Here is a 12,278-nt window from a genome sequence, read left to right on the forward strand (position 1 = left end):
TATTCCTAAAAAGGCATACATTCACATTGCAGAATATTGGCACTAGAATGCCTTTGCAACATTAAACTTTACAATGTAAACAGAACTATCAGGTTCCAAGTGTTACTAGTCCATTGAGAAAGGCACAAAATGGCAATGATTTTAAGCGACAAGCTAGGTGCAATAGACATTTTTGGTATTTTGCGCAGGTATTTTTGGCCTTTCAGAAAGCAAAGAAAGTTACAGTTATAGATAACCTTGTCACATATCCTTCAAAAGTATAACACTTTATATACACAAGAAAAATTATAATTCCCCCCCTCACACAGTAGTTGAAGAGGAAGGTTTGTAAATCAACTAACATGAAACCAGTTTCAGTGCTTGGAGTGTTTCCAGTTCCAGTTTGTTTTACAGCAGAGTTTAACAAGAGGGAGAGAAAAAAAATAAAAATAAAATAAAGACGAATGAGGTAGATAACTTAAAGTTAACAACTCTTACAGTAACCATAAAACAGGAACTACTGGTCGCCTGTAAAAGACTAGACATAATACTGCTCATTGTAAAGAGAACACTTAAAGCTGAGGAGTAATTGTCACAACTGCTCGTCAAATGTGGTGAAAAATAAAGTGTTTTAGTCCCACAATTCTTCCCAGACAGCTACCACATTAGGAGTCAAACGCGTAAGTTGAGACCAATCAGTCACCAGAGCAATGTCCGCAGTGACCAAATGGCATGTTTGCAACATATACACACGCTTTCAGTTCAAAATCCTAAATCAAAACTATTTCTAAAATCAAAAAGGATGGCAGATTCCAGAAAAATATGTACCCGCATTTTTTTTTATTAACTTAATCTTTGCTGAATAAATCAGACAGGCAGGAGTACCGTTCTCACATTTTAAAGTTCTTAATGCAAAATTTTGAGTTCATTTTGAAAAAGGTAAACATTTTCGACCTTCAGAAAGGAACGCCATCCACACATCAGTCTTGCATTATTTGCAATATCTCCAAGATGCATTTCCTCAGTTTTGGTACCAGGTGGCAAAACAGGTCACACTTTTTGTCCATTCTGAAAAGGAATTCACGAAATAGTCCAAAATCAAAAGGTGCAGCAAATTCCAGCCACCTATTTTCAAGTGTCTGCCAACAGATTTTGGCTGTTGTCTTGTCCCATCATTTCACAGCTATATTTTCCTCTAAGAAGTGTGTAAATTGGTGTTTTGGCACACTTTCTGCACTTTTATCTTCCATTTCAGCCATAGCCTGGCTTGCACTGGTCTGGTTGATATCAAGGTTAGATGCCATAGCTGTGGGGATGATGGAAGGACCTCCATTACTGATAGGCAAGGAAGGAATTCCACCATTCTGGATTACCGAGATCTCATTAGTCTTCATGGCCAAGCCATTGCCAAGTGCAGTAGCATACTGGTTCCAAAGAGAAGGATCGAGGCCGACTGAAGGTGGAACAAGATACTTTGGAAAGATCTCAGGCACTTTCTTAGTGTCATTTGGCAAGGCAGTTATTTGGTTATCCATAGAAAGTCTCCTTCCTCGACGAGCAGTGTTATTCCACATGTGAGTTCCAACATGAACCTACAGTGAAGGAGAAAAGGCAATTTAATCCTCAAAATTCAATAAATTTCCATTTTTTAAACTATAACAGCACATTGTTGTAAGAATGGTAACTGCTAGAACACCAATTAGGAACATGCACATATTGCCAGTCATAAGACCTCACTAAGAAACTAAGCATGAATTAGAGCAGATGGCATTTAAATTTAACTGGTGGCACCTAGTTAAGAATTAACAATGGCTTGAAATCTATTTAGGAGTTCCACACAGCCTTCTTACCACTGTGACTGGAGAGATTTACTTGATGAATTTGCATTTCCTAATACAAGAAAAAAAAAAAAAAAAACCCATGTATGGTGTAGAAATCATTGTAAAATTAGAACTGCCCCTGTCACTTTCTACCCTGTGCCAATGGTCAAATAAGGTGGATCTCCACACAGACATTTTATTGCCTCACCACAATCCCAAGCATAAGTTCTAATTTTAGATGCATTTTGTTTTAGAAAATAACTGGCAGGGTAAAAAGTGGGTTAAAGCTTACTTTGAGGTTTCCTTTTGTTGTGAAAGCACGTCCACATATCGTGCAAGCAAAAGGTTTTTCCCCAGTATGAGTTCTTTCATGGATCTGCAAAGCACTAGCCGAAGAAAAGTTCTTGTTACACGTGTGGCAGATATGTTGCTTTGCTGTGCGTCGTGGAGGGACAATGAGAGGTGTTAAACCAGGTGAAAGATTTGGAGGGCTGATATACTGAGTGGTGCCCAAGACACGATCTCCTGGCATTTCCACTTTGATCAGTGTTGGAGGACCACCATACCCATTTGGACTCCTGTCTGGGAACAAATAAAAGATATTTTATTATAAAGTGTGCTAGTTGAATATAGGCATGTTTGGTGGATTAATAGAAAATCCATGCAATATTAAATAATGCCATCCATACAAGTCATTTGAATTTGTCATTGTGCCAATGCCCTAAAGGGTTTGTAGTTACTGTACTTAAAAGCATTTTCTCTTTTTTAAAACAAACAAAAAAAATTACTTACTCGAGTCCCCATTGGGAAGTAAGCCCGGTTCTTCTTTGATTTTGCGTCCTGGGTTGCCATTTGTGAGATCTAGAGCCCCATCACCATCAGTGGATTCATTTTCACATGACTCTGCATTGTTCGGCACACCCGTTACTTCATGACCGTTGCAAGAAGATGGAGACTTTGATGGAAGACTGTCAATTTGGCTGTTTGTTGGTGAAAGAGTCCTGGTTTCAGACTGGGTTGGACTCTTGCCATTTTGGTATTCTTGATCTCCAATTGAAGAGGAATCATTAGTCAAGCCATCGCTTTCCAGTGACCCATTTTCACTTGATTTAATACTGTTTTGCCTTTGCAAACAGAGTCCAGGAGGCAATGGATTGTCCTGAGATAAAAGCTCAGAGAGCTGCATGCTTGGAGATTCTACTTGAGCATCACTTTGTGGAGTTGGAGGCTTTGAGCTTGAAGGAGCATCTGCAAGTTCAGAGTCATCTTCCATGTCAATGTCATCAACATTCTCATCAGTGAAACTATTCAAATCGCCATTCTTATCATCAACCATTGAAGAATCAATGTCACCCTCTTCACACACATCTTCTGGCAAAGGCGTATTTGGAATCTGTCCACCCATATGCATCCTAATATGTTGCTGCAAAACCACTGCATTGGTGAATTTCTTTTGACAAATTGGGCAAGAATGCATTTTCTGAGGAGTGTTTGCACGATGGACACTATAATGAGTTTTAAGGTTGCTTTTAGTGGAAAACGCTCGTCCGCAGACTTTGCATTTGAAAGGCCGCTCCCCTGTGTGGGTGCGGTAATGCATTTTCAGAGCACTCGGACAACTTAAGACTCTATGACAAATCGTGCACTCATTTGGGTCTGAGCTACTCTTGTCAATGTTTTCTACAAGCTGCTGTAGTTTCCTTGTTTCTGATCCTTGTTCGCTGGATCCACTATTAGGAGGAGAGTTGAGACTTTGATCGGTGCCAGACTCATGACCCACAGCTCCAGATGACCCAGAATCTCCTTCACTACCCGGCGACAGTTTTGACTGCATGTTGAGCTGGAAGGCTGATCCTGATGAATCGCCTATGCTGGCCACATTTGGTATGGTTAATCCTGGATTGGGAAGACTAGTCACAGACTTTGTATCCACAATTACATTAGACTCATCTAACGGAATAGACATGCCGTACAGAAGTCCATTTGGAGCAAAAACATTGTCCAGATGTTCTGGAATAGGAATGGGATTCATTTTGATATGTGGATATTTATCCATGTGTCTGTGAAAATGTACCTTAAGATTACCCTTCGTTGTAAATCTATTTCCACAAATGTTGCACTTGTAAGGCCTTTCGCCGGTGTGCGAACGCACGTGTATTTGCATTGCGCTATCATTGCCAAAAGCTTTGCCACAAAACCTACATCTATGTCTAAAGATTGGGTCACTATCTATCAGCTTTTGAATTTCTGCTGCATGAACACTTTCAAAGTTGTTTTTCGGTTTCGGATTTTGGAAGTTTACAGTCCCAGGACTGCGAGGTAGGGCAGGATTTTGAAACCTGGCTACAGGAGGAGGAATACCCTTATTAACCTCAGGTTTTACCAGTGGATTGGAAGGGGCAAGTGGAACTTTGCCAGATGGTTGAATAGGCAGGTTGACGCGAGGTAGCTTTGACTGCTTAATATTAGTCCCATGAGTAAGGTTCTGAGCTCCAGTTTTTTGTCCAATCAGAGCAACAGCTGCGGAAAGCTGCTGTGAAAGATGGGCTCCCAATGTTTTCAGTGGATCTGCAGCAGCAGCTATAGAAGGATGCAGAGAATTAGGAGCCATCATAGCTATCTGAAAACGGATCTGCTCAGTAAGCTGAATTTGTTGAAGTTGTTGCTGCTGTAAGCACACTAGTTGTTCAAGAATCATGGAGATGGCATTACCATTGTTTGCAGGAGCACTAGTTCCATTTGATGCAAGTTGATTAACAGCCGCTTTAGTACTACTTATAGTTTGTAAAGTCACATTAGTGTTGGAGACATTTGTTTTAGGCAAGAAGCCAAATCCATTAGCCTTAGGAGCTGCTTGAGGGGCTGTTTTAGTTGCAGAATCTGTTTTTTCCTCCATCTTTTCAGCAGAAGCACCAGAGCCCTTTGCCACCTTATTTTCGGTCAGATTGTGGGTGCTCTCAGGGTAGATCCCAGATGTCCCTTCTTCTCCCTCATTCATAATAAGAACAGGTGGATTTTTAGTGCAATTTTTCTTATGCTCTATGAACTCCAATTGTTCAAAAAACTCTGCACAGCACTTGTCACAAACATGAGTCTCTTCCATCCTGCATCGCTTAACGCGTTTTTCACAGTCTACATCGCCTACATCTTGCTGCTCTGCTGTAACAGAAAATAGAAGAAATAGGAGGAAATTAGCCAATAATCAGACAATATGTCATGCAAAAAAAAATATTAAAAATAAAAAGCAATGTCTAGGACAAAACTAAAAAACAGATACATTTTATTATTCTGAATACATACTCAAAACCGGTATAAAAACAATTTCTTCCTGGAAAATTTGAAGATATTGATTGAAAGGCAGATAGTAAATTTGGTAAAAAAAAATCTGTTTAATTTTACTGCATTTGTGAAACTTCACTTACTCCTTTTGTTTGAGTCTCACATTTGGCTACACAGCACAATTAAAACTATAGCCTATGATTAAATAAACGGGGGTGGGGGAGAACTGTGCCTTTTCATTAATGATAAAAGCAAAGAACCAGAAAGTTCAACTGTTTTTCCCCATCTCTCCACCCCTGAATTTGTGGAATGTTATCTCTCAGCATCTAGTTATCCAATAAGTTAAAAGAATGCAGTGAAGTCAGCAGGGGTTTAGATTAAATCACCACCAAATGGATTTTGGGAGTTAAAAAAAAAAAAAAAATCCAGTGCTATTGTTATTTATGCTAATGCGTTTACTGAATTTAAGTCATTCGGAGAGATTAACAGAGTGTTTCAATGCACACGCCTAAAATTGCCAGAGTTTGCTGCGCCCAAATATTTCTAGGTTTGTTTAGCACACTTATTATAATTGTTCCTTTTGCTATTATTATATTTATATCACACACACCTTAAATATAGTTAAAAAAAAAAAATTGTACCAACTGACCTTAAAAGGAAAGGTTCAATAACCGAATCCTTCTAAAGTAAATCACCGCCAGCAAGCCCGGGACCATAAACAAGCAGTCACCAACTACTCTTCACACTAATACTGTGTTTAAGACACAAGCCCTGCTGCCAAGGTCAATTGCAGAAGCCCTAATTGTAAGCTTGACATCAGCTTACCACCCACAGTAGGCTGGAGGAGGCAAAGGTTACAGCAGCAAGCCTGTCACACACTGGAGGATGAAGACAGCTAAAAAAATATTCCGTTTCCCGTAAGCATTTTCATCAACACAAAGTGCAAAGAAAAGTTTGTTGGGGTCCTTACACTTCACATATTTTCACCCCCAACAAAAAACCTCAATGGCATATTTTAATTTTGACACCTGCACACCCCATAAAGACCTCTATCCTTAATACTGGAGCTAACGTTACAGAACCCCCATATTTGTTGCCATTTTATTATTGTGTAGGGCCAATAATAGCACTAAACTGGCTCAGGCATCCCAAGTTGCCGTTTACACAAACTTACACACCGCTGCTGTGCCATCTGGTCACAAAGTGGCTTATCAGCAGATCCAAAAACTCCTGCTGTGAAAAGTTTGGTCTACAAGCAGGATGGATGGAGGCAGTGGCAATTTTATTTTTTAAAAAAAATAGAATTACATTTTCACTTTTTACTTCTTTAAAAGATGATTCTTAAATAAAATATGGGCGGTACAGGACTGGACAAAAGGTTCAAAGAATTCCTGTAAGCTTTACAGCAAAGCACTGGCAGCCATCAGCCAGTCCCAGTGCGGGATTATAAAAAAGCACTTCTGACCTTCTTTTGTTAAAATGCTAATGCATAATATGTTGTATTGTACCCCCTATACCCCCTGCTGATTTCCTGACCTGTTAATTGCTCAAAAGACAAAATAAGATTGCATTGTTCTCACAGGAGGGTCCAAGATAGAAATGCAAATTAGTAAGATTAAAAAAAGTTTAGAATTGAAAAGCAGAAAGTGACAAACCATTCAGCATATGTGATTGAGCTATTTAGGAAAGGTGGATATATAGGTCAACATAATCCGAAAAAGCTTAGATACTGCTGAAAAAGTACCCGCAGCCATTCATAACATCGCCCTGAAGGAGGCGCCACAGCACAAGCCAGCTTACAGTTCAGTACTCCGCACCAAAATACTTCTTTATCTACACACAACCTAACAGTGAAATGAAAAGTTCTCCATAAAGCTCCTCATCAAACAAGGCAAAAGCAAGTATTCCGAACTTACATTATAAACCTTGAAATAAGCTTTACACAGCTCTCGCCAGGGATCTGAAGGGAACAACTGTTGCTAAGAAAACTTCATTCTACTGCTATAATGGGTGGGACCCCAGCAGTGTGCAAGAAGATTTACATGTGCAAACAGCACCTCCACCCCCATCCAAAGCGTATGCACAAAGGGAAACAGGCGTGCATTAAAAATCTGCCATTTATGACCTCCTGGCCGGACACTTTCTGGAGTTAATAGTAAATGACCCTTAAACACAATCTTAAGATAAGAAAACATGAATGCATTTACACGAGGCCAAATAAAAACCCTTTATCAATCACTCCACTAGGTAAAACAATAAATGAATTAAACCCTGTAGTTATATTAAATAATATAAAAAATGTATACATGTGTAATATTTAATTATATATATATATATATATATATATATATATATATATATATATATATATATATATATATATATATATATATACATACACACACACATACTTTTTACGGTTATATATTATATACATTTTTTTACTGTTATTTGTTTTTTATTACTTTGGTCAGCGAGAGAGGAAGGAGTATATATATATATATATATATAAATAACATAAATAAAAACACATCACTCTCTCGCTGCCCAAAGTGATAAAAAACAAATAACAGTAAAAAAAAATAATATGTATATAATATAAAAAATATTATATATTTTACTTTTAAATAATATTTGAGAAAAAGTTATAAAAGTGATATTAAACAGAAGCCATGCTTGCAGGGATCACCAGTCGATCCCACTGGCATGAGATCCAGGGATCGCAGGACAATCTCATGATGTAAGCCCATTTGCAGGTGGTGTCGGGGACCCATAGGCGATCCCCCCTGGGTCTGGGACAATCCAGATCTCCGTATACTGTACGATGATATCGCTACATTGTAACAAGTGAGTGTTAGCAGCAGGCTGGTAATTAGCGGAGATCCCCGGAGCAGCCGAGCTCATCATACATGGCTGCCCAGATATATAAGCAATGTTTGTATGCTCGGGGTCCTGCGTCCTAGCAAAACTCCTAAAATGAAATAAATGCACCCAGCACCCCTGTGCCCCGTACTTACCACCCGAATCCAGGAGAAGCGGCTGCCCCTCCGAGTTGAGGTGCTGGGGTTTCGCCTGCTTGCGCCTCGACATGGTCCGTGCATCAGGAGCCAAATAATGCCAATTATTGACTTCTTCACAACAAATTCCAAGAGTCCGGGTAATTACCCCCCTTCAGGTGGAAATGCGCATGTCGCTGTAATTATGATTATCAATAATGCATTGCGATTTATCATGGGTTCCTGACAGCTGATTGGCCTGAGTCCAAAAAACTCACAGATTATTCAAATAAGCTCTATTGATCAGAGGGGGGAGTGAGGCAGCCTGGGAAATGTAGTCTGCAGCTCAAAGACCATGCTTCTGAGTGTAACAAAACATCAACTTTTTTTTTTTTTAAGTCTTAGGACCCTCCCCCACCTCCAGAAATGCCTTTTTTTATATCAAGTAAACACAATAGAAATGGGAGGATTGCAAGTGAAAAGAAAAACCAGTTTGCTAATGAGCTGAAAAAAATAAATACAGGAAAAAAGAAAATGGTATTCGCTTGAATGTGTTACAGGTTTCCAAAACTGTAATATATTGTAGTGTTTTATATATATATATATATATATATATATTTGTGACATGTGGTACTTTATAATTATTTATTGCTGTTTATATAAAAGTTTTTTTTTTTATTTTGCTGCAAGATTCTGCACAATCATACATATCATATAAAATATAAAGAGATATTTTATATCATATAAGCAGAATATGATAATTTCTGTTTACCTTGTACTTAAATTCAGATTTGTGTTTTTTTATGTTTTTGTTTTATACTTTGAAAAGAGGAGACAACCCCCTTTACTTTATTCCAATGATCTCCGACATGCTATTTTTGAGAGGAGCTGTTGTTTACATTTAACAGCTTAATCTAAATTGGAAACAAGTGTGGTAAGCGTGAACTCTAATCCCCCAACACAGAAAGGTGCACTGGGTAAAAATAGCAGAATGAGAGCTGCTGAGATGATGATTCTGATCATTAACAACGACTGGAGCGTGAATAATTAGCAGTTTTGGTATTCTCATAATCATCTCAGGGAAGTTTCTGGGTAGTTTGGAATATTGTGACATCATCAAGGGTCAGGGTAAACCGGACTGGGCAGGTAAATACAAGCCAGTGTTGTCTAAATATTTCATTCAATCAGAAAGACAAACTGTGATCCTGGGAGGGGAAGCTCCACTATAACAATTTGTGTAAACTGAAACTCGTACATTCTCAGACTGCGACTGTACAGATGTTGTGTTAATGTGCCAGCATCCTAACATTCCCCATTACTTTTTTATATATTAAATAAATTATTATGATTTATGTATCTGTTTTATGTTGTTGTGCCTGGGTTAGAATTTTTTTTTTTTAGATGTGAGGTGGTAGCGACTATGACATACTATGACGGCGCGTTATAATAATAACTCTTCCAGTGGCATAATCACAACTTAACATGTCTTATCAGAATATCTAATAAACTACTTAAAAAGTATGCAATGGCAAACCAGACTAGGGAAGGCTTAAAACACATATTAGGCTATTTTTTTTGTTACAGGGAGATTCCTTTTTTGCTTCCTGCCCCGAAGATGCAACAGTAAGGAGAAATCCCAGGGGAAACTTTTTTTTAAACAGATATCTCCAGAATGTGTCCCCATTGGACGCTTTACCACTTGTGGTGAGATTTGGTATGGGACAATGGTCATGTGGACAAAAAGAAGAATGAACAAGAAAGCTGCTAGGGCTAATTCATGCTGGCAGTGAGTTTGCAGTGCATTTACCACTTCCTTGCATCAGAAATTGCTATCACTTGGAGAAACTACTCTGGAAAGATGTATCTCCCTGTGGCAGCCCAATTGGGAATAAAAAGGGGCTGCAATGCACCATAAACTTCTGCCAGCTGTCACATGTGCAGATGTTGGTGCCAACAGACAGTGGTGCCACCCCAGGAGATCCATAAAAAAATTGTGAGATGGAGAGCCAGGTGTGAACCTGTACGTAGACATATAAGGTGTACCTTTCACTATCATTCAGCTTTAGGCACCTGCAGGGTCACAATAGCTGGTTATGATCAGATGTTTGAAGTCACTTTATATCTAGAACAGCTGTTTTTTATATTTTTATAGCAGATATAGATTTTATAATATTATTCCATTAATGAAAAAATATATTTACATGTATTGACCCTAATATTAAACAATATCATTTTGTAGTAATTATTTAATTGAATATCTCTGAATCCCTCCAAGCAAGTGCAGCTTGTGCTTTTCTTATTTAAATAATTCCTAAACATACATGGCAAGCTGTTTAATGTAAAAAGGTCACCTTGCCCAAAATTTGAATTGACACAATTTAAGGTGTGCATTCATAAACAAATTTTGCAATAAGGTCATTTTCAACTGATATGCGTGCAGCTGTGTGCAACTATGTGGCCCAATTTGCTTACCAAAGCTACAAAAAGTGAACTAATCGATTGTCAGTTTAGAGGAAATCATCACATTGCATGTTATGGTAATGTTATGGTAATTAAAAAGAAAACCTGCCGAGAATGTGTCAACACATTTAAAGGTTACTTTCCACATATTGTGGCTGTTTGCGTAATATCTGAGCTGGCTGTAATCTATGGTAAAATACTCTTCTTTATTGGACACAGGACAAGTGTAAACCAACAGTTTTCTTTGAGTGTGGTATTTGTTTTTTTACAGTGGCATAGTTTATATGGTTGGATGTTTTTTTGAAACACATACACTACCCAGTTCTATGTTTCAAATTTTTCACTAGTGTCTTAGTTTACCCATACATGATCTAGTAATTTGTCAGCCTGATTTATAAAAGCTCCCTTGGACTGGGGAAAATAAACATCATGGGAGAATCATGGATGATATAGAAAACTTGAAATCGATATAATCCAGGAGTAAAAACATTTGCCACCAAATAGCACATTATTAAAAAAAAATAATTCCAGATTTGCTGGATCACCTAGGTTCTCCCATGATAGTCTATCTTTTCCAGTCTTGGGGAGGTTTAATAATTTAGATCTCTTGTGTAGGCCACTCCAAAGAATCCAGCAAGATGTACATCTGCTTGGGTAGAAAGTGAATCATGTATCTATACAAGGCACAAATTGGTGAATGTATAAAATTCTCCTATTAATCATATTGCCCTTTACAAGGCAGGAGGGTTCTTTACTACATCTTTAGGTTAATAGGGTTTGACCATCATGATTGGCTGAATCAGTAAAAGCTAGATGTACATAATACTTTTGTCTCTCAATATTCTTTTTTTCTATATTATGATCTGAATTATGATTGATTTAAATTGATGCTAACAATTGACTCCAAGTTTTTGATATTGTCTTCAATATTTTCCACAGATATTTTTTTAAGTTGGGCGGGAAGAAGCTGTAGGCGGGTGGCAGCCTTTGTATTAGGACCCAACTCTTCAGTAACTACCCAAATACAGTTGGGTGGTCAATGGAAAGTTTCGGGTGGTTCGCCCAACTAAAAGGGGCTGGGGAGAACACTGCTCTTGTCTGATATTTAAATAGTGTTCTGATTGATTTCCTCATTTAAAAATGGATCATTCGGAGGTATGCCACATCCCTTTATCTAAATATTTTATTTTATATAAGTATAAATTACTTCCCGTGCTTTATCAAACAAACTCAAAACATATGTAAAAGCAGTATTATTTGTTAGTATAAACAAAAACACACTAAATGAACTACAAAACACTTTTTTATGTTAAATCATTGGCACGATATGCTTATGATTCTATTTTCACTGTCTCATAGATTTCTAAACTGCGTGTTTCCCGAATAATATTTGTTTCATCAGGAGTGCTTTAAGACACGTATGTCCTTTATATGATAGAATCAGTTCATCGTGAGCTATGCTGACAATTCTGAAAGGGGGGTGGGGGGTCCAAAGCATCAAGAGGAGTCCTAGCGGACATTTGGATATATATTCTACATCATGGAACAACATATCCAAATATAAAGATCCAAGAAAGGATTTGTTCCTTCTGACAGTTTTTAGCTTTATTCCTTATATTATATTGACTGTGATAAAAAAAGTGTTTTTTCAAAGTGATGGTTAACCAGTCACCCGAAAAAAACATTTGGCATAGACAATTCATTTTCAAACAACATTGCTTTAGCCAATTTTTCATTAATTTGA

At 37.9% G+C, this 12,278-nt stretch overlaps 1 protein-coding gene across 4 annotated transcripts; it reads right to left on the reverse strand.

The window, feature by feature from the left end:
- Positions 1–804: 804 nt before the first annotated feature.
- SALL4 (spalt like transcription factor 4) lies at positions 805–8,313 on the reverse strand. Of its 4 annotated transcripts, none has more exons than XM_072414168.1 (4): positions 8,096–8,313; positions 2,592–4,955; positions 2,092–2,381; positions 805–1,571 (listed from the first exon to the last, which is right to left on the reverse strand). In XM_072414168.1, the coding sequence occupies exons 1-4, from the start codon at positions 8,166–8,168 to the stop codon at positions 1,152–1,154; spliced, it is 3,147 nt and encodes a 1,048-aa protein (XP_072270269.1). In that variant the 5' UTR covers positions 8,169–8,313; the 3' UTR covers positions 805–1,151. The 4 variants fall into 4 exon arrangements, with proteins under 4 accessions (XP_072270269.1, XP_072270268.1, XP_072270271.1 ...); XM_072414167.1 differs by having other exon boundaries at positions 2,592–4,958; XM_072414170.1 differs by lacking the exon at positions 8,096–8,313 and adding an exon at positions 6,995–7,121 and having other exon boundaries at positions 2,592–4,958.
- Between the last annotated feature and the right edge of the window lie 3,965 nt (positions 8,314–12,278).

This window comes from Pyxicephalus adspersus, chromosome 6, assembly GCF_032062135.1.
Source record: "Pyxicephalus adspersus chromosome 6, UCB_Pads_2.0, whole genome shotgun sequence".
Lineage (NCBI taxonomy): Eukaryota > Metazoa > Chordata > Amphibia > Anura > Pyxicephalidae > Pyxicephalus > Pyxicephalus adspersus.